Source organism: Nerophis lumbriciformis, linkage group LG12, assembly GCF_033978685.3.
Source record: "Nerophis lumbriciformis linkage group LG12, RoL_Nlum_v2.1, whole genome shotgun sequence".
NCBI classification, from domain to species: domain Eukaryota; kingdom Metazoa; phylum Chordata; class Actinopteri; order Syngnathiformes; family Syngnathidae; genus Nerophis; species Nerophis lumbriciformis.
The window spans coordinates 1,288,350-1,311,342 of NC_084559.2; the positions used below are offsets into that span (position 1 = coordinate 1,288,350).

At 41.1% G+C, this 22,993-nt stretch overlaps 1 protein-coding gene across 2 annotated transcripts in view; it reads right to left on the reverse strand.

The window, feature by feature from the left end:
* Window positions 1–22,993, reverse strand: part of LOC140679237 (transport and Golgi organization 2 homolog) — a 71,890-nt gene that overhangs the window by 23,082 nt on the left and 25,815 nt on the right. For both annotated transcript variants that reach the window (XM_072914234.1, XM_072914235.1), the window contains exons 4-5: window positions 7,317–7,436; window positions 7,111–7,228 (exon numbers count right to left, since the gene is read on the reverse strand). In XM_072914234.1, the coding sequence (XP_072770335.1) occupies window positions 7,111–7,228; window positions 7,317–7,436 (238 nt within the window). The remainder of the gene's footprint in view (window positions 1–7,110; window positions 7,229–7,316; window positions 7,437–22,993) is intronic.

Genomic DNA, 22,993 nt, shown 5'->3' on the forward strand with positions numbered 1-22,993 from the left:
ACTGTTTTTTTGACATTCCTTTAGCGCAGTTAGATGCGGCTTATAACACGGGGCGGCTTATAGGTGGACAAAGTTTTGAAATATGCCGTTCATTGAAGGCGCGGCTTATAACCCAGGGCGCCTTATGGTGCGGAAAATACGGTAATAACATTGATTTTGATTCAATATTATGTTTTGAGCAATGACAGTTTGAAAGAAAAAAAACCAGCTTTGTTTTATTAGTCAACATTGCAACTTTTTCTAAATTACATTTAACCTTTAAGCTTTTTTATTTCACTTTTGTTATGTTTTTGTTTATTTGAATAGTATTTTTAGAATGTGCCGTGGGCCTTTAAAACATTAGCTGTGGGCCGCAAATGGCCTCCGGGGCACACTTTTGACACCCCTGCTATAGATAATAAAAAATTAAATGTGATAAATCTATGGACAAAAAGCAGAGCCTGGCGACGCATGCGCGTTTATCATAACTCTCTCTCTCTCTCTGTCTCTGCCCCTCCCTCACCAATGCTGCTGTTTGTTTTGTTTTTAACCCCTTCTTAACCCTGACCGTACATTGAAAATACACGCAACCCTAACTCAAAATGCCGGACATTTGAGGCATTTAAGAAACTCCGCACGGACAGCTCCGCAAAAGAGGACATGTCCGGTGAAAAGAGGACGTATGGTCAGTCTATCCTAGCCCGTTAGCTGCTAGCATGGCGTGTGTTGTGCCTCGGTGTGCATTGTTTACACAACGTGCGTTACGCTACTTAATATGTCCGTGTGGAAACTCGTTCGGTACACCTCTGAACCGAACCCCCGTTATGAAATGGTTCAATACAAATACACGTACGGTTACACCCCTATTTATGATTCACTTTCATTGAATCAACTTACAATTTGCACCATAACGCCTCTTTGCAAAGGCTACGTACAAAGATTATAATTATTTGGGAGCATTCACATAGGCATTTTCAAAACTACAATGTACAAATGTAAGGACATGACTTGGCCGCTTCCATTAATTATTATGTTACAAAACACTGGAAAAACTCACAATCTCACCAAGTATACAGTATATTGCTAATTTCTAGTCAAAATATTTAAACAAACTTAATACAAGTTGCAAGCCCCCAGAATAGTATTTTTTCATTGAGATATAAGAAGTTGTTTTTAGGCAATAGCTCTTCCAAGGGAAAAAATACTACTTTTGAGCACCACAAGTTTGTTATAAAGACACACAACTTCACAATACTAGTAAGTATGGCTAATGATAAGTTTTAATTGCTAAATTTTTAAAGCTTAAATATATTGTCTAAATTCAAGAAATCATACCAAGACAATTTTGACTTGTTCCATTGGCAGACTGTTTTGCTCCTTACAAGCAAAAAAATATACCGTATTTTCCGCACTATTAGCCGCACCTAAAAACCACAAATTTACTCAAAAGCTGACAGTGCGGCTTTTAACCCGGTGCGCTTTATATATGGATAAATATTAAGATTCATTTTCATAAAGTTTCGGTCTCGCAACTTCGGTAAACAGCCGCCATCTTTTTTCCCGGTAGAACAGGAAGCGCTTCTTCTTCTACGCAAGCAACCGCCAAGGTAAGCACCCGCCCCCATAGAACAGGAAGCGCTTCTTCTTCTACTGTAAGCAACCACCCGCCCGCGTAGAAGAAGAAAAAGCGCGCGGATATTACCGTACGTTTCATTTCCTGTTTACATCTGTAAAGACCACAAAATGGCTCCTACTAAGCGACAAGGATCCGGTTCATGAAAAGACGCAATCTCTCCATCCGCACACGGATTACTATTTCACAGCAACTGATATTCCTGTGAACCGCACTGTGGATACAACGGGAGCACGTACGGTGAATATTCGCACCACAGGGAATGAGAAGTCATCCTTCACTGTGGTTCTAGCTTGCCATGCTAATGGCCAGAAACTTCCACCCATGGTGATATTCAAAAGGAAGACCTTGCCAAAAGAGACCTTTCCAGCCGGCGTCATCATAAAAGCTAACTCGAAGGGATGGATGAAGAAAAGATGAGCGAGTGGTTAAGGTAAGTTTAAGTTTACGCGAAGAGGCCGGGTGGCTTTCTTCACGCAGCTCCGTCCATGTTGATATACGACTCCGTGCGCGCCCACATCACGCTGGTTTTAATATATTATTAAAGTTTGACTGACCTATTTGACTGTTTTTTTGACATTCCTTTAGCGCAGTTAGATGCGGCTTACAACACGGGGCGGCTTATAGGTGAACAAAGTTTTGAAATATGCCGTTCATTGAAGGCGCGGCTTTTAACCCAGGGCGCCTTATGGTGCGGAAAATACGGTATATAAAAATTAGGGGTGTGGGAAAAAAATCGATTCAAATTCGAAATGCGATTCTCACGTTGTGCGATTCAGTATCGATTCTCTTTTTTTTTTTTTTAAATCGATTTTTTAAATTTTATTTATTTATTTATTTTTCCATTTTTATTTATTTTTTATTTTTTTATTTTTTTTTATTAATCAATCCAACAAAACAATACACAGCAAAACCATAACAATGCAATCCAATTCCAAAACCAAACCCGACCCAGCAACACTCAGAACTGCAATAAACAGAGCAATTGAGAGGAGACACAAACACGACACAGAACAATCCAAAAGTAGTGAAACAAAAATGAATATTATCAACAATCAATATTAGTAACAATTTCAACATAGCAGTGATTAAAAATCCCTCATTGACAGTATCATTAGACATTTATAAAAATAACAAAAAAATAACAATAATGTCACAGTGGCTTACACTTGCATCGCATCTCATAAGCTTGACAACACACTGTGTCCAATATTTTCACAAAGATAAAATAAGTCCCATTTTTATTTAAAAAAAAAGTACATTATTGCAATCAGTTGATAAAACATTGTCCTTTACAATTATAAAAGCTTTTTACAAAAATCTACTACTCTGCTTGCATGTCAGCAGACTGGGGTAGATCCTGCTGAAATCATATGTATTGAATGAATAGAGAATCCTTTTGAATCGGGAAAATATCGTTTTTGAATCGAGAATCGCGTTGAATCGAAAAAAAAAAAAAAATCGATTTAGAATCGAATCGTGACCCCAAGAATCGATATTGAATCGAATCGTGGGACACCCAAAGATTCACAGCCCTAATAAAAATATAACTCATCTTTTCTAGGTTAATTTCATCTGGGTTAATTGTGTATTTTTTCACCCCTATTTTATATTTTGGTATTGTTAACAGCTCGTATTTCACAAAAATCTGGAAAAATATACTTTTAGTGAGCACCGCTGCTCTTAGTCGTGAACGCTTCACGAACCAAAGACATAGACTTACAGCAAGAAACGTGCAAAGATTCCAAATATAAAAGAAAAAATGCATCATCAGCACTGTCTCTCTTCTAATGCGTGTGGTTGAGAGTAGGGATGTCCCGATCCAATATTTGGATCGGATCGGCCGCCGATATTTGCAAAAAAATGCGTATCGGCAAGGCATGGGAAAATGCCGATCCAGATCCAGTTAAAAAAAAAAGCTCCGCTCCGTGTTTTCCAACGCACCTATTTAAATAGTACATACCACTTTTCCGCTGCTCCCTAATTTCTGTTCCGCATTTTCCAGCACACTTTCAACACATCCACAGGTCTGTGGATTATCAAGCAGTTGCTTTTAGCTGCTGGCATTACACGACAGGCTCTTCTCACTCTTTTCTGTGTCTCCCTCTCACAGACAGCAAGCGCACTTTCTTACACACGTCACATACTGTCACGTCACACGTCACATACTGTCACGTCATACGTCATATACGTATACGTCCTCCCCGAGCAGAGAGGTAGCAGCATGGCTAACGTTAGCTGTGATGCTAGCGCAGCCGTGTGACCAACGTTCTCTCTAAGGTGCGCCGCGCTTGTGCAATTGCGCACTGTTTAAACGTCCTCTGCGCATAGCAATTATATGCCATGCACAAAATCAAATAAAAAAATAAGCGCATAACAATTTTCAACACATGGACACGACAGAGAAAACAGTTTTCGTCATTATTGTTCAAATATTGTAACGTCTGTCGAGACGCTTATCTCCATTCGGTGCCACACGTCCACACCATCAAAATGCCGAGGCAAACATTTCCAGATCAACACCGTATTAACAAATTAGTGATTTTTTTAGTTGTGATTTCCTTCTCTGCATTAAAGTTTAAAAGTATCATATATTAATGCAGTATGAAGAAGAATGTTTTAATGTAGACATGCAAGCCTTGAAAGAAAATGTTGAAAATCAAGACTACATTTCCTGCAAATGGGTGCATTTCTACCCTATATTTTAACTTTAGATTTATTCTCATATCAAACTCTTTTGGCTGTCTTTTTGACACTTACATCCGGCGCCCCCCTCCACACCCTGGATTATAAATAATGTAAATAATTCAATGTGATTATCTTGTGTGATGACTGTATTATGATGATAGTATATATCTGATAGTATATATCTGTATCATGAATCAATTTAAGTGGACCCCGACTTAAACAAGTTGAAAAACTTATTGGGGTGTTACCATTTAGTGGTCAATTGTACGGAATATGTACTTCACTGTGCAACCTACTAATAAAAGTCTCAATCAATCAATCAAAACACATAGAATCATCATACTGCTGTGATTATATGCATCAAGTGTTCATTCAAGGCTAAGGCAAAATATCGAGATATATATCGTGTATCGCAATATGGCCTTAAAATATCGCAATATTAAAAAAAGGCCATATCGCCCAGCCCTAGTTCAATGATACCATTTCTGTTTGTCATGTATCACTTTGTCTATTTTGTGTTTATCCTTGAATAAACAGGTCAGTTTCTTGTTACCAACCATTGTGTATTATTCAAACTCCCCTAATTCAGCTGGCTAGTTGTTATCAAGAGTACTAAAACCCTTTTCAACATGATTCTGACAACTAAGTAGGCTAAATAACTTTAAACTTTAATACATGCTCGGATAGGCCAGTATCGGTATCGGATCGGAAGTGCAAAAACAATATCGGTATCGGATCGGAAGTGCAAAAACCTGGATCGGGACATCCCTAGTTGAGAGCCGCACACACGCCTAAATATGAGATGAACGGTCTTTCAGATTATTTCCTTGGGAAATCTGTGTCTTATATTTTGTTCAAAATGGTATTTTCATTTATTTTAATGACAAAAAGTTGAATGGTTTCTCATTAGATGATTAGCCGACTGTTTCCGACTCTTTCTCAGTTTGGACCTTGGCAAGGTGGATTTGTAAGATTGCATCAGCTAATGTAAAGTTACCATCCTTCTGAAAAGAACAGAACATTCTCTTGTCAGAAAAAGGTATCATTACTGGTATCTGCTTTAAATGGCATCACTGACAAATTAAAGATGGGTCTGACAAGTTAGACATGGTCAATTAAAAAGTAAGTGTGAACAGGTTGAAGCAGAGCCCATACTACACTCATGCATAGCTCATTAAATTAGATTCCACATTTAAAAAATACAAGCTATCTTCTTTCTTCTATGTTAGAATGTCAAAAATAAGTTATTTTATAGCTGATGTACCGTATTTTCCGCACCATAAGGCGCCCTGGGTTAAAAGCCGCGCCTTCAATGAACGGCATATTTCAAAACTTTGTCCACCTATAAGCCGCCCGGTGTTATAAGCCGCATCTAACTGCGCTAAAGGAATGTCAAAAAAACGGTCAGATAGGTCAGTCAAACTTTAATAATATATTAAAAACCAGCGTGATGTGGGCGCGCATGGAGTCGTATATCAACATGGACGGAGCTGCGTGAAAAAAGCCACCCGGCCTCTTCGCGTAAACTTCCCTTAACCACTCGCTCATCTTTTCTTCATCCATCCATCCCTTCGAGTTAGCTTTTATGACGACGCCGGCTGGAAAGGTCTCTTTTGGCAAGGTCTTCCTTTTGAATATCACCATGGGTGGAAGTTTCTGGCCATTAGCATGGCAAGCTAGAACCACAGTGAAGGATGACTTCTCATTCCCTGTGGTGCGAATATTCACCGTACGTGCTCCCGTTGTATCCACAGTGCGGTTCACAGGAATATCAAAAGACAGTGGAACCTCGTCCATGTTGATAATGTTCTCTGGCCGGATCTTTTTTTCAGCTATCTTGTTTTTACGATATGCACGGAAAGTAGCCAGCTTTTCTTGAAAGTCTTTAGGCAGTTGCTGTGAAATAGTAGTCCGTGTGCGGATGGAGAGATTGCGTCTTTTCATGAACCGGAAACCTGTCGCTTAGTAGGAGCCATTTTGTGGTCTTTACAGATGTAAACACACAAAGGAAATGAAACGTAATATCCGCGCGCTTCTTCTTCTTCTATGGGGGCGGGTGGTTGCTTACAGTACCTACTCAGTGGCCTAGTGGTTAGAGTGTCCGTCCTGAGATCGGTAGGTTGGGAGTTCAAATCCCGGCCGAGTCATACCAAAGACTATAAAAATGGGACCCATTACCTCCCTGCTTGGCACTCAGCATCAAGGGTTGGAATTGGGGGTTAAATCACCAAAATGATTCCCGGGCGCAGCCACCGCTGCTGCCCACTGCTCCCCTCACCTCCCAGGGGGTGATCAAGGGTGATGGGTCAAATGCAGAGAATAATTTCGCCACACCTAGTGTGTGTGTGACAATCATTGGTACTTTAACTTTAACTTTAAGAAGAAGCGCTTCCTGTTCTATGGGGGCGGGTGCTTACCTTGGCGGTTGCTTGCGTAGAAGAAGAAGCACTTCCTCTTCTACGGGGAAAAAAGATGGCGGCTGTTTACCGTAGTTGCGAGACCGAAACTTTATGAAAATGAATCTTAATATTAATCCATATATAAAGCGCACCGGGTTATAAGCCGCACTGTCAGCTTTTGAGTAAATTTGTGGTTTTTAGGTGCGGCTAATAGTGCGGAAAATACGGTACAAGGTTTTTGTGCGATAATGACCTTTAAAAAGGACCTCAACTGAAGTCTTTATTGCTAACCGGTTATCTTTCTCTCGATAAAAGGAGCACACCTTTCTATTATGTTTTGTCTGATGTATGCGATGTATAGGTAAAGACCCCAAAAAACATAATTAATCCAAAAACGCATCTTATACTCACTTGAACTCTGCTGTGAGGAGGTTGAAGCCATTGTACAAGTGACTTTCTGATGATATCTTCTTCAGGTAAGAGTAGCTGTCCAGCTCCTTATCTACGAGGTAGTTTGACACAATAAAACCTGTACAATGGTAAGGATGCTGTTTAAATGAATTGTTATATATTACATTGTATATATTGAAAACAATGTGAGAAAAAAACCATCCCACCTCGTCCATGTGCCTCTGGGTTGGGCCGTCCTTCCAGGTAGTTTGTGATTGCGGCCAACTTGCCACTCTTGTTGATGCCCAGCCATGATCCTCCTTCTTTACCGAGTTCCAGGTCCAGGCCTGATTTGTTGGAATAGCAGTGTAAGAATCCTTATTGATGTGCGATGTGTCTGACAACAACAATGACCACTAATAACCATCTCTGCAACAACACTAATAAGTATGTCAGCCCTTTGTACCGTATTTTCCGCACTATAAGGCGCACCTAAAAACCACAAATTTTCTCAAAAGCTGACAGTGCGCCTTATAACCCGGTGCGCTTTATATATGGATAAATATTAAGATTCATTTTCATAAAGTTTCGGTCTCGCAACTTCGGTAAACAGCCGCCATCTTTTTTCCCGGTAGAACAGGAAGCGCTTCTTCTTCTACGCAAGCAACCGCCAAGGTAAGCACCCGCCCCCATAGAACAGGAAGCGCTTCTTCTTCTACTGTAAGCAACCACCCGCCCGCGTAGAAGAAGAAAAAGGGCGCGGATATCACCGTACGTTTCATTTCCTTTGTGTGTTTACATCTGTAAAGACCACAAAATGGCTCCTACTAAACGACAGGGATCCGGTTCATGAAAAGACGCAATCTCTCCATCCGCACACGGATTACTATTTCACAGCAACTGATATTCCTGTGAACCGCACTGTGGATTCAACGGGAGCACGTACGGTGAATATTCGCACCACAGGGAATGAGAAGTCATCCTTCACTGTGGTTCTAGCTTGCCATGCTAATGGCCAGAAACTTCCACCCATGGTGATATTCAAAAGGAAGACCTTGCCAAAAGAGACCTTTCCAGCCGGCGTCATCATAAAAGCTAACTCGAAGGGATGGATGAAGAAAAGATGAGCGAGTGGTTAAGGTAAGTTTAAGTTTACGCGAAGAGGCCGGGTGGCTTTTTTCACGCAGCTCTGTCCATGTTGATATACGTATGTTTGTGATTGCACATTTGCGTACATTTTGGGAGTGAACAGAGTTGTTAGAACGCTGGTTTTTAATATATTATTAAAGTTTGACTGACCTATCTGACTGTTTTTTTGACATTCCTTTAGCGCAGTTAGATGCGGCTTACAACACCGGGCGGCTTATAGGTGGACAAAGTTTTGAAATATGCCGTTCATTGAAGGCGCGGCTTATAACCCAGGGCGCCTTATGGTGCGGAAAATACGGTATGCCATTCAAATAGCTAGACTCAGGGTGTGGCTTACATACGCTAAAATGAATGTATTTATTTTGTGGTACCAATGACTATGCTTTATTCATTCTGTATAGCAACTAGTAGCCAAGCCAATATGCTGAGGTTTAATATATCCAGTTAAATTTTTAGAATGAAAGATATGTGCGTTGTATAACATTAGAAGAGAATCGTGTCAGGCTTTCCCCTGACAGTTTGGTTGTGTTTTAGTTTTTCCTCTGTGTGTGTAGTATTTCCTGTCAGCGCTCTTGTTTTGGTTCTGTTTCCTGTTTGTCTCCCTGAGTGCTGTGTCCCCTCAGCTGTGGCTGATTGGCACCTGGCCACACCTGGTGTCAATCAGCCAGCTGCTATTTATACCTGCCCTACCCTCCAGTCACTGCTGGATTATTGTAGGAGCTATGTGTCATTGTCATTACTACCTGTCTTAATACTTGTCGTTGTAGCTCTGTCTACTTTTGTTTCACTCTTCGTGTCACAGTAAGTGTTTTTGTTTCTTGTCCACAGTTAGCCTCCGTGCTATTTTAGTTCATAGCCAAGTTTGTTCTCCGCCTTGTGCGCGCCTTTTGTTGTTACCCTTTTGTTTGTTTTTTTGCGATAGTGTTTAATTAAATCATGTTTTCTCGCACAATGCCTTCCGCCTTCTCTGCATCTTGGGGTTCGGCACCAACAAACTCTGACAAATCGTAAGTGAGAGTCCTGTAGTTTTCCTGACCAGTGGTTAGTAGTAGGTACAACTATTTGCTAGTATTTGTGCAACTGTCATATTTCAGAGTTCTCATTAGAAAGTATTCTTAGATTTACATTACAGTTTTTTTGTGATATGGTATAAAATGAAAACTCGGTCAGTGTAGTTTTTTGCTGGCACTTTTGAATTGGCCGGTCTGGAAGTAAACTACATCTCCTAATATTCCCTGCGTGTAGCGGGTGTGCGAGGTCTGTGTGTGGGAAGTCGTAAAGCAGGGGTGCTCATTACGTCGATCGCGATCTACCGGTCGATCTCGGAGGGTGTGTCAGTTGATCACCAGCCAGGCATTAAAAAAATAGTCCTAAAAATGAGCGATCATAAATCTTCACTATGACGTCACTTTCGTCACTTGATTGACATTCACGGCACCCGAGGGTCTTCTGAGATGACGCTGGCTGCTGCCAGCTCATTAAAATTACCGACTGGAAGGCGAGAAACACTTTATTTCAACAGACTCTGGCGCCGTACCTGTCGTCAAAACTCCAAAGACCGACTGCACAGTTGCACAATAAAAGCCCTGCTTCATCCTGCCTGCGCTACCAAAATAAGAGTCTCAGAAAGCTGGCGTGCACAAGCTAGCAAGCTACGGAGTTTGCAGACAATGTATTTCTTGTAAAGTGTATACAAAGGAGTACGGAAGCTGGACAAATAAGATGCCAAAAACCAACCACTTTCATGTGGTATTGGACAGAAAGGAGGACTTTTTTTCTCCTCCATTCGAAAATGCGGACGTTATCATCACCACTGTCTGATTCCAATCAATGCAAGTCATCAGAATCAGGTAATACACCAACTTATATTCTTGTCTTCATGAAATAAAGGAATCTATATGTGTTAAACATGCTTGTATTATCTTTAAACACCTTTAAGTTGTTAACAATATTAACTATATGTGTTAAACATGCTTGTATTATCTTTAACCACCTTTAAGTTGTTAACAATATTAACTATTTGTGTTAAACATGCTTGTATCATTTTTAACCACCTTTAACTTGTTAACAATATTAACTATATGTGTTAAACATGCTTGTATTATCTTTAACCACCTTTAAGTTGTTAACAATATTAACTATTTGTGTTAAACATGCTTGCATTATCTTTAAACACCTTTAACTTGTTAACAAAAACATATATTTCATATATATGAATGAGGTAGATCCCCACGACTTGATCAATTGAAAAGTAGCTCCCCTGCAGAAAAAGTATGAGCACTCCTGTCGTAAAGGATTGTTTTTTCGAACATTTCGTAAAGTTTTCAATGCAATCCATCTATAACTTTTTGAGTTATGGTGCTAACAAAAGAGACAAACAAAGCCTGGTGAAAACACAACCTGTTTGGTCTCACCACCTTTGTCTGGAGTGTTTCCAAGAAGCCAGTTTGGACACACCTTCTCATTCAATGCGTTTTCTTTATTTTCATGACTAGTTACATTGTAGATTGTCACTGAAGGCATCAAAACTATGAATGAACACACGTGGAGTTATGTACTTAACAAAAAAAGGTGAAATAACTGAAAACATGTTTTATATTCTAGTTTCTTCAAAATAGCCACCCTTTGCTCTGATTACTGCTTTGCAAACTCTTGGCATTCTCTCGATGAGCTTCAAGAGGTGGTCACCTGAAAGTGGTTTTCACTTCACAGTTGTGATGCCTTCAGTGACAAGGTAAATAGTCATGAAAATAAACAAAACACATTGAAATGAGAAAGTGTGTCCACAGAACCACATAACTTTCTTCCAGAAGGTCTTATCTTTGTCTATGTGATGTCAGATGAGACAAAAATGGAGCTGTTTGGCCACAATACCCAGCAATATGTTTGGAGGAAAAATGAGGCCTTTAATCCCAGGAACACCATAACATCAAGCATGGTGGTGGTAGTATTATGCTCTGGGCCTGTTTTGCTGCCAATGGAACTGGTGCTTTACAGAGAGTAAATGGGACAATGAAAAAGGAGGATTACTTCCAAATTCTTCAGGACAAGCTAAAATCATCAGCCCGGAGGTTGGGTCTTGGGCGCAGTTGGGTGTTCCAACAGGACAATGACCCCAAACACACGTCAAAAGTGGTAAAGGAATGGCTAAATCAGGCTAGAATGAAGGTTTTAGAATGGCCTTCCCAAAGTTCTGACTTATACGTGTGGACAATGCTGAAGAAACAAGTCCATGTCAGAAAACCAACATATTTAGCTGAACTGCACCAATTTTGTCAAGAGGAGTGGTCAAAAATTCAAGCAGAAGCTTGTGGATGGCTACCAAAAGCGCCTTATTGCAGGTAAACTTGCCGAGGGACATGTAAGCAAATATTAACATTGCTGTATGTATACTTTTGACCCAGCACATTTGCTCACATTTTCAGTAGACCCATAATAAATTCATAAAAGAACCAAACTTCATGAATATTTTTTTTGTGACCAACAAGTATGTGCTCCAATCACTCTATCACAAAAATATAAGAGTTGTAGATATTATTGGAAACTCAAGACAGCCATGACATTATGTTCTTTACAAGTGTATGTCAACTTTTGACCACAACTGTATATATACATATTAGAGATGCGCGGATAGGCAATTTATTTCATCCGCAACCGCGTCAGAAAGTCGTCAACCATCCGCCATCCACCCGATGTAACGTTTGATCAGAACTGCACCCGCCCGCCATCCGCCCGTTGTTATATATCTAATATTAATAAAAAAATTAAAAAAAAGGGTGAAAACTACGCGAATTGCACCTTGTGCAGACAAGATTTTTCGATCGGACACGGAGGAATTAGCGATGTAAAAGACCACGTTGGGACAAAAAAACACAAGTCTAATGCCGTTGCTAGCGATACAAGTGGAAAACTTTCAACGTTTTTCGTCGCCCAAACAGATTCTTTGGATGTGATAAATGCCGAAGTTTTATTTACGGAGGCAATAATTGAGCATGGACTTCCAATCGCACTGGCTGATCACATGGGACAGTTAATAATGTAATGCAACCTTTAAAAATCATTACGCGGTGATCGCGATCCCAAAAATAAACTTTTCTTGCATGATAATGTCCAGAAAAATTCGCTTTATATTACTATAGAGTCCTTTTAACGAATGAGTTTGATGGTTGATCACAAACCTTAAATGAAAGAAGTCCTTTGTTCTCTTGCACCATGGCCTTGCTTCGTGTTTGGTGCGCGTGTCGGCTGTATTTCACAGCACGACATACTGTTAAAAGTGTTTATACTATTTATACTTTCAATTAACAAATTGAAGTCTTGTGAAAGGTTGACAGGATAACTGGCATTAACTGTCAAAATAATTTCAAACTATTGAAGTTAGCTTACAGAATAAACATGTCAATCAACCCATATGATTTTTGCTGTAATATTTTTGTTTTGAAAAGTCACTGTGACTGATAGAAAAGTGATGGTTTTAGCAACATTTTAACCTGTCTGAATGCTAATAATCATTTTGCGTCGGGGGGCGAAGCCCTGAACCCTCCACCAGGACTTTGTCCTGGACCTACCGGGGCCTGCGGCCCTTAGACCCTGGCTACTAGGTTTTTCTGATTTAAAAGTTGGCAGGTATGGTGAGGTTATAAAGCTTTTGCCTGTTAAAGAAAGGAGACTGATCCAATGGAGCACAGACTTGCGCGTGCCACGCTGTCACGACCCAGACGCACACCAGTGCGCAATCATATGGGAGCCGCGCTGAGCGCACCTCCAAGCGCGTCTCGCTGCCGGCGACGGCCGGGTATGGGCCCGACGCTCCAGCGCCATCCATTTTCAGGGCTAGTTGATTCGGCAGGTGGGTTGTTACACACTCCTTAGCGGGTTCCGACTTCCATGGCCACCGTCCTGCTCTCTATATCAACCAGGGTGAGCCCCACCCCTTTCGTGAGCGCACTGCGCGCGGAGTGACTCCTGTTACGCGCCCCCGGCAACAGGGGTGGCAAGCAGGTAAGCTGCGCGGGCGGAGCGCGCGCAGTGACCCATGTTACGAGCCCCCAGCCACGGGGGTGGCGGGCAGGTAAGCTGCTTACCTGCTGCGCGTGACGCCGGCCGCGGCGAAAGCGGACGAGGCGGGGTGTCGGTGCGGTGGGCGCGGTAGTGACCCTGGACGTGCGTCGGGCCCTTCTCGCGGATCGCCTCAGCTACGGCTCCCGGTGGGGCCCTCTCGGGGGAAGGGGCCTCGGTCCCGGACCCCGGCGAGGCGTCCCTTCTCCGCTCCGTAAAAGTGTCCATCTCTTTTCTTTTTTTTTCTTCTGTTGTGGCATATGCAGCAGGTGCCTGCTCGTTTTTCGTATGTGGGTAACAACATTTAACTATGTATATATATTTCCGAATTGGTTTAACTGCCACCCGCAAAAAAAATCAATAAAAAAAAAAAAAAAAAAAAAAAAAAATCTAATTAATACGCCCGACCCGACCCGCGAGCGGATAAAATCGTATTTTTTTTTATTTCATCCGCCCGATCCGCGGATAATCCGCGGACTCCGCGGTTGTGTCCGCAAACCGCGCATCTCTAATACATATACATACGTACATTACGGTAAAAGACGGGTTGGTTTTTACCACTGTTTTACTGTTTTTTTTGAAAGTTGAATAGTTGACAGAGTTCCTAATATAAGCTGGTAGTATGTTAAATGCATTCACCGGCCTTACAATGCGCACGCATATAATCCAAACTGCACATACGTGCTCCAAACTGATCAACCGAAAGTAGTGATGTCCGATAATATCGGGCTCCGGATATTATCGGCCGATAAATGATTTAAAATGAAATATCGGAAATTATCGGTATCGGTTTCAAAAAGTAAAATGTATGACTTTTTAAACCGCCGCTGTACGTAGTGGTACACGGACGTAGGGAGAAGTACAGAGCGCCAATAAACCTTAAAGGCACTGCCTTTGCGTGCCGGCCCAATCACATTTTACCTACGGCTTTTCACACACACACAAGTGAATGCAAGCATACTTGGTCAACAGCCATACAGCTCACACTGAGGGTGGCCGTATAAACAACTTTAACACTGTTACAAATATGCGCCACACTGTGAACCCACACCAAACAAGAATGACAAACACCTTTCAGGAGAACATCCGCACCGTAACACAACATAAACACAACAGAACAAATACCCAGAACCCCTTGCAGCACTAAGTCTTCCGGGACGCTACAATATTGTTAGAATAATTATGTATTATCACACTAACTTTAGTATGCTTAAAGTCCGTTGCTTTAGTTATTTAGCTATTGTGCTCAAGTTGGACTTTTTCTAATGTGAGCAAGGGCAAATACTTCTTGTCTGAGGGGTGGCCTCAGCTGTAGATGTTATCTTTGTTTGAGCCCGCCAACAGCCAAGGACTTCAACCGACTTCAGCGAAGATGGGATGACGGCACGCGGACGAGGCAGAGACTTCAAGGACCTCAACAAGATAAGATTCCAACACGCAGACGAAGCGGTGACGGGGCGAAAGCACAAGGCCCCCAGAACATTCCGTCACGTATCGCACGTCCTGGACCTGCTTTGCATAAAATATGTGACCACTCCTCTTAGAGGCAACCTTAGTATTGCTGACTGTGGAACTCCTGAATAAAAAGAGAGACGCAAGAGCTGGACCTTAGAGCGTAGGGCGAGACTGTGACTAAGGGTCCGGCTCCATGCGTTCTCCTCATGAGCTAAATTGAACTCCGTCTCTGATTGATTCCTTGCTTCTTGTCTGATTAATAGATGTCATCAGTGTTTGAACCTGACAAATATACACCCCCCGCTACCCTTCATACACACCTCAACCCCGCCCACCTCAACCTCCACATGCTCTCTCAGGTAGAGCATGTCCCAAATTCCAAGCTGCTGTTTTGAGGCATGTTAAAAAAAAAAAATGCACTTTGTGATTTCAATAATAAATATGGCAGTGCCATGTTGGCATTTTTTCCCATAACTTGATTTGATTTATTTTTGGAAAACCTTGTAACATTGTTTAAAGCATCCAGCGGGGAATCACAACAAAATTAGGCATAATAATGTGTTAATTCCACAACTGTATATATCGGTAGATATCGGAATCGGTAATTAAGAGTTGTACAATATCGGAATATCGGCAAAAAAGCCATTATCGGACATCTCTAACCGAAAGGTTAGGATTTTTTTCATAAACCGCTCCATCCCTAGTACAAGAGCATTACGTCCAGTTTGCGTTACAATCCTCGACAAACAGGGGCAATAAAAATTAAATGTGCACTGAGTTACACTCAAAATGACAATAAATATGTAAGAGAAATTTGAACAAGAAGTTTAAAATATATAGTCAATATACCACAGTTTTGTTTTATTGATCATAAAAAATAAAGATAATTAAAGCTGCAAGCAGCGTTGGTCGGGCCCGCGTATTTGGCAGGTGCTAGTCCTAAGTGTCCCAATACTTTTGTCCAGTTTTAGTCCCAAGTGTCCCAATACTTTTGGCAAGTTGTAGTCCTAAGTGTCCCAATACTTTTGTCAAGTTGTAGTCCCAAGTGTCCCAATACTTTTGTCCAGTTTTCGGCCTAAGTGTCCCAATACTTTTGTCCAGTTTTCGGCCTAAGTGTCCCAATACTTTTGTCCGGTGGTAGTCATAAGTGTCCCAATACTTTTGTCTAGTGTACCTACCTTGTCTGCATTGTGTAGGCACGCTGGTGCTTCCTGCTTTTAAGCAGCCATCTTAAAAAAACAGCAGCGCAGCAGCATCAGCGCAGCGGGTCTTTGAAGGGTCATAAAATCAAAACCGGAGCAGGTATTAAAACGCTGTTCTGTTATTTTATACACAAGGGTTTAATCTCTCTCTTGTGTTAGTTTGAAGCCGAAACGACAAACGCGCTCAGAGGAGATAGTTTTTGAAGGAAGGTGACCGGTTTTTACAAAAAATTAGTTTTGAAGGGGGAATAGCAAACTTCCTGTTGATTTTTGCTGGGAGTTGTCAATTTATGAAATGTAGGTCTAAGTGAGACCTACATAGAGGTTTTTGTTTCATGTCTCTCCGACCTTCCCAGTGGGAGTTACAGGCAGTTTTGTCAGTTTTTTCATACGAGGAGCAGTTTTTTTTGCGTTTTATTAAAAAATTGCGCTAGAGCACAATTTTGAGATTTGTGGTTAGGTTTTTTTATTAGATCACAATTTTTGCCAGTCCTGATGTGTGCGTTCAGTTTGGTGAGTTTTGAAGCATGTTAAGGGGGTCAAATTACAGCTCAAAGAGGCAAAAGTGACTGTTTTTAGTACTTTTTTGTCTTGAAGGGGGAATTGCCAACTTCATGTTGATTTTAGCCCGAGAATGTACTATTATGAAATGTAGGTCTAAGTCAGACCTACATAGAGGTTTTTGTTTCATGTCTCTCCGACCTTCCTAGTGGGAGTTACAGGCAGTCTAGTTTTTTTTTTCCTAGGGGGCGCTAGAGCGCAATTTTGAGTTTTGTGGTTCGTTTCTTTTTTAAAAAGGAAATTTACGCAGGTCCTGATGTGTGGGTCAAATATGGTGAGTTTTGAAGCATGTTAAGTGGGTCAAATTACAGTTTAATGTGGCGGCGGAAGAATAAAGAATAAAACCTTACAAATTCAATAGGTCCTTATGTCCCATTGTATAAGGACTCCCAAAGGGAGTCCTTATGCAATGGGCCATGCGGGCCCTAATTAAAGCTGCAAGCAGCGTTGGTCGGGCCCGCGTATTTGGCAGGTGCTAGTCCTAAGTGTCCCAATACTTTTGTCCAGTTTTAGTCCCAAGTGTCCCAATACTTTTGGCAAGTTGTAGTCCTAAGTGTCCCAATACTTTTGTCAAGTTGTAGTCCCAAGTGTCCCAATACTTTTGTCCAGTTTTCGGCCTAAGTGTCCCAATACTTTTGTCCAGTTTTCGGCCTAAGTGTCCCAATACTTTTGTCCGGTGGTAGTCATAAGTGTCCCAATACTTTTGTCTAGTGTACCTACCTTGTCTGCATTGTGTAGGCACGCTGGTGCTTCCTGCTTTTCAGCAGCCATCTTAAAAAAACAGCAGCGCAGCAGCATCAGCGCAGCGGATCTTTGAAGGGTCATAAAATCAAAACCGGAGCAGGTATTAAAACGCTGTTCTGTTATTTTATACACAAGGGTTTAATCTCTCTCCTGTGTTAGTTTGAAGCCGAAACGACAAACGCGCTCAGAGGAGATAGTTTTTGAAGGAAGGTGACCGGTTTTTACAAAAAATTAGTTTTGAAGGGGGAATAGCAAACTTCCTGTTGATTTTTGCTGGGGGTTGTCAATTTATGAAATGTAGGTCTAAGTGAGACCTACATAGAGGTTTTTGTTTCATGTCTCTCCGACCTTCCCAGTGGGAGTTACAGGCAGTTTTGTCAGTTTTTTCATCCGAGGAGCAGTTTTTTGTGCGTTTTATTAAAAAATTGCGCTAGAGCACAATTTTGAGATTTGGGGTTACGTTTTTTTTTATTACATCACAATTTTTGCCAGTCCTGATGTGTGCGTTCAGTTTGGTGAGTTTTGAAGCATGTTAAGGGGGTCAAATTACAGCTCAAAGAGGCAAAAGTGACTGTTTTTAGTACTTTTTTGTCTTGAAGGGGGAATTGCCAACTTCATGTTGATTTTAGCCCGAGAATGTACTATTATGAAATGTAGGTCTAAGTCAGACCTACATAGAGGTTTTTGTTTCATGTCTCTCCGACCTTCCTAGTGCGAGTTACAGGCAGTCTAGTTTTTTTTTTCCCTAGGGGGCGCTAGAGCGCAATTTTGAGTTTTGTGGTTCGTTTCTTTTTTAAAAAGGCAATTTTCGCAGGTCCTGATGTGTGGGTCAAATATGGTGAGTTTTGAAGCATGTTAAGTGGGTCAAATTACAGTTTAATGTGGCGGCGGAAGAATAAAGAATAAAACCTTACAAATTCAATAGGTCCTTATGTCCCATTGCATAAGGACTCCCTTTGGGAGTCCTTATGCAATGGGCCATGCGGGCCCTAATTAAAGCTGCAAGCAGCGTTGGTCGGGCCCGCGTATTTGGCAGGTGCTAGTCCTAAGTGTCCCAATACTTTTGTCCAGTTTTAGTCCCAAGTGTCCCAATACTTTTGGCAAGTTGTAGTCCTAAGTGTCCCAATACTTTTGTCAAGTTGTAGTCCCAAGTGTCCCAATACTTTTGTCCAGTTTTCGGCCTAAGTGTCCCAATACTTTTGTCCAGTTTTCGGCCTAAGTGTCCCAATACTTTTGTCCGGTGGTAGTCATAAGTGTCCCAATACTTTTGTCTAGTGTACCTACCTTGTCTGCATTGTGTAGGCACGCTGGTGCTTCCTGCTTTTAAGCAGCCATCTTAAAAAAACAGCAGCGCAGCAGCATCAGCGCAGCGGGTCTTTGAAGGGTCATAAAATCAAAACCGGAGCAGGTATTAAAACGCTGTTCTGTTATTTTATACACAAGAGTTTAATCTCTCTCCTGTGTTAGTTTGAAGCCGAAACGACAAACGCGCTCAGAGGAGATAGTTTTTGAAGGAAGGTGACCGGTTTTTTACAAAAAATTAGTTTTGAAGGGGGAATAGCAAACTTCCTGTTGATTTTTGCTGGGAGTTGTCAATTTATGAAATGTAGGTCTAAGTGAGACCTACATAGAGGTTTTTGTTTCATGTCTCTCCGACCTTCCCAGTGGGAGTTACAGGCAGTTTTGTCAGTTTTTTCATCCGAGGAGCAGTTTTTTGTGCGTTTTATTAAAAAATTGCGCTAGAGCACAATTTTGAGATTTGGGGTTAGGTTTTTTTATTAGATCACAATTTTTGCCAGTCCTGATGTGTGCGTTCAGTTTGGTGAGTTTTGAAGCATGTTAAGGGGGTCAAATTACAGCTCAAAGAGGCAAAAGTGACTGTTTTTAGTACTTTTTTGTCTTGAAGGGGGAATTGCCAACTTCATGTTGATTTTAGCCCGAGAATGTACTATTATGAAATGTAGGTCTAAGTCAGACCTACATAGAGGTTTTTGTTTCATGTCTCTCCGACCTTCCTAGTGCGAGTTACAGGCAGTCTAGTTTTTTTTTTCCCTAGGGGGCGCTAGAGCGCAATTTTGAGTTTTGTGGTTCGTTTCTTTTTTAAAAAGGCAATTTTCGCAGGTCCTGATGTGTGGGTCAAATATGGTGAGTTTTGAAGCATGTTAAGCGGGTCAAATTACAGTTTAATGTGGCGGCGGAAGAATAAAGAATAAAACCTTACAAATTCAATAGGTCCTTATGTCCCATTATGGGCCCGCATGGCCCATTGCATAAGGACTCCCAAAGGGAGTCCTCATGCAATGGGCCATGCGGGCCCTAATTAATTAATAAATGTGCTTTTTCCTTGACTTTTAATGCCAGGAAAAAAAAAAGTTTGATTCAATTGCACTTCCCGATGATGAATAAAAACAGGCCGCTTACAGTGACAGTGACATGTGGAGGCAAATCATCATACTGCTCAAAGGGCGGATAGAAAGCTATAGCCTGATCCCATTGGGAGCTATAGCTTGCTTCCCTTCTCGTCATGCCACGTCCCCTCCGGGCCCTCCCCCCGGTCCCACAGACAAAGCAGTACCATTTATTCCTGTCACATCGCATAAAAGCAGACATCAATTGAGGATCCAATGCTTTAGTCCTGACCCTTCTATTATAGAGGGAAGAAAAGCATCGGATGACCAACGAGGCTATCTCTGCGCTCCCCCCTTCAGAAGAAAGGAAAGGATGATTGATTTCTTCTGCAAAGCTATAACGTATATTGAACATTAGTCAATTAAATATAGTTTACTGCTGCAGGGGATGTTCTGTGATGGAGTATTAGAATATGTGCTGCAAGAAACACACTATTTCTTCATTATTGAATACAATTGCAATTCAAAACAAGATTACTTTTTATATTCCCTTACATTTGATGAGATAGCAGAACCACAAGTGACATGGCATGCCATTATTTTACTGACAGTAGCAAACACTATCTTTCTATTTGACGCCTGACCTTTTGCATGATAATCAATGTGAGACATACTGTATCAGTCTAACCAAAGCAACAAGGGCAAAGGTTGGGACAGTCAAAGGAACTGAAAATGAAAGAAAATGTTCCTTCTTTCCAGCTAAGACTGCTGGAGTGTGTACAGGGACAATGTCTTGCCATTCATCCAGCAGATTTATGAACTCAAAGGTCACTGATATTGCATTAAGATGGCCTGGCTTGTTCTGCTTCATCCCAAAGGTATTTGATAGTCTTGAGCTCTGCATGGGATTCTGGGTATTTGTCCTGTTGTGTTTATGTTGTGTTACGGTGCAGATGTTCTCCCGAAATGTGTTTGTCATTCTTGTTTGGTGTGGGTTCACAGTGTGGCGCATTATTAGTAAGAGTGTTAAAGTTTTTTTCTATACCGCCACCGTCAGTGTAGCCTGTGTGGTTGTTGACCAAGAATGCCTTGCTGTCACCTCCGTGAGCAAGCGGAAGCCTCAAACAACGTGTGGCTGATCAGGCACGCTGATTGTAGTGGGTGTTATACGCATGACGCTGACAAGCGCCATTCATTTTAAACCCGTGTGACGCAACAGCTTTCAAATTCCATATAAAGGTGTGGGCAGCGTGTCTGAGATCCCTGGTTTATACATAGCACAAAGCAAAAAAAAATACTTTGTATGCAGTGTTATTTCATTTAAAAATTTAAAAAAAATTTTGCGGCTCCCATTGTTTTCTATAATTTGTGAAACTGGTCAAAATGGCTCTTTGACTGGTAAAGGTTGCCGACCCCAGGACTAGACGTATAAGATTTCATGGGATTTAGCGATTAGGAGTGACAGATTGTTTGGTAAACGTATAGCATGTTCTATATGTTATAGTTATTTGAATGACTCTTACCATAATATGTTACGTTAACATACCAGTTGGTTATTTATGCCTCATATAACGTACACTTATTCAGCCTGTTGTTCACTATTCTTTATTTATTAGGGCCCGCATGGCCCATTGTATAAGGACTCCCAAAGGGAGTCCTTATGTAATGGGACATAAGGACCTATTGAATTTGCAAGGTTTTATTATTCTTTATTATTATTATACCGACTGCCTCTTTGAGCTGTAATTTGACCCACTTAACATGCTTCAAAACTCACCAAAATTGCCTTTTAATAAAAAAACCGAACCCCAAAACTCAAAATTGCGCTCGAGCGCCCCCTAGGAAAAAAAACAAACTAGACTGCCTGTAACTCCCACTAGGAAGGTCGGAGAGACATGAAACAAAAACCTCTATGTAGGTCTGACTCAGAACTAGATTTCATAATAGTACATTCTCGGGCTAAAATCAACAGGAAGTTGGCAATTCCCCCTTCAAGACAAAAAAGTACTAAAAACAGTCACTTTTGCCTCTTTGAGCTGTAATTTGACCCCCTTAACATGCTTAAAAACTCACCAAACGGAACGCACACATCAGGACTGGCAAAAATTGCGATCTAATAAAAAACCTAACCCCAAATTTAAAAATTGCGCTCTAGAGCAATTTTTAAATAAAACGGAGAAAAAACTGCTCCTCGGAAGAAAAAAATGACAAAACTGCCTGTAACTCCCACTGGGAAGGTCGGAGAGACATGAAACAAAAACCTCTCCGTAGGTCTCACTTAGACCTACATTTCATAATTTGACAACCCCCAGCAAAAATCAACAGGAAGTTTGCTATTCCCCCTTCAAAACTAATTTTTTGTAAAAACTGGTCACCTTCCTTCAAAAACGAACTCCTCTCAGCGCGTTTGTTGTTTCGCCTTCAAACAGAGGAGAGAGATTGAACCCTTGTGATTACAATGACAGAAGCGCTTTTTTTCTAACTGCTCCGGTTTTGATTTTATGACCCTTCAAAGACTCGCTGCGCTGATGTTTTTTTAAGATGGCTGCTTAAAAGCAGGAAGCACCAACGTGCCCACACAATGCAGACAAGGTAGGTACACTAGACAAAAGTCTTGGGACACTTCAGACTAAAAGTAGACAAAAGTATTGGGACACTTATGACTATCACTGGACTAAAGTATTGGGACAGTTAGGACTAGCACCTGCCAAATACGCGGGCCCGACCAATGCTGCTTGCAGCTTTAATTTTAAATTGCCTTTCAAATGTCTATTCTTGGTGTAACTGTTGCTACTAATAATTAATATAATTTGTTTTATTTCTCTAAAAACAGAATAATAAGTTATTATAAGTTCATAAAAGGGAATTCAAATCAAAATGCATAAAAGTTCATAAGAAGGCTATATTTAAGTTACTATGGTCAAAAATGTAATTTCATGCCTTTTTGTTAAGTTTGTGGGCATACTTTTATTTTGAAGTGTCTCGTTTGGTCTGTCGTCTGATGTAAGGAAGCTACTTCCGGGTATGAGTAAACATTTTGATGCCATTTGAAGGCAGAAAGAGAGAGACTGACTGTCCCAAAGACTAAAAAGTGTCACAAGGACTCTAAGCGTTTGGGCTATAAGAGCCTGAAGATCACAATTCCCTCCTAAAAGAAGCATGCAGGCCAACGAGGTATTTGTTTGTCATTTCTATTTGTATTTACTTCGGTAAAAATGTTCGATCCACATGCTGTGCATGTTGTTATTTTTACGTTTATAACGTGCTTTATTTTATTTCAGTTTTCACGGTGAATTTGAAGGGAAAGGAAGCCTTCAAATAAATCAGTTCAAGAAAGCCATTGTGTCTGTGCTATTTGGAGGGAGTTACACTTGGTGTTGGATTGTA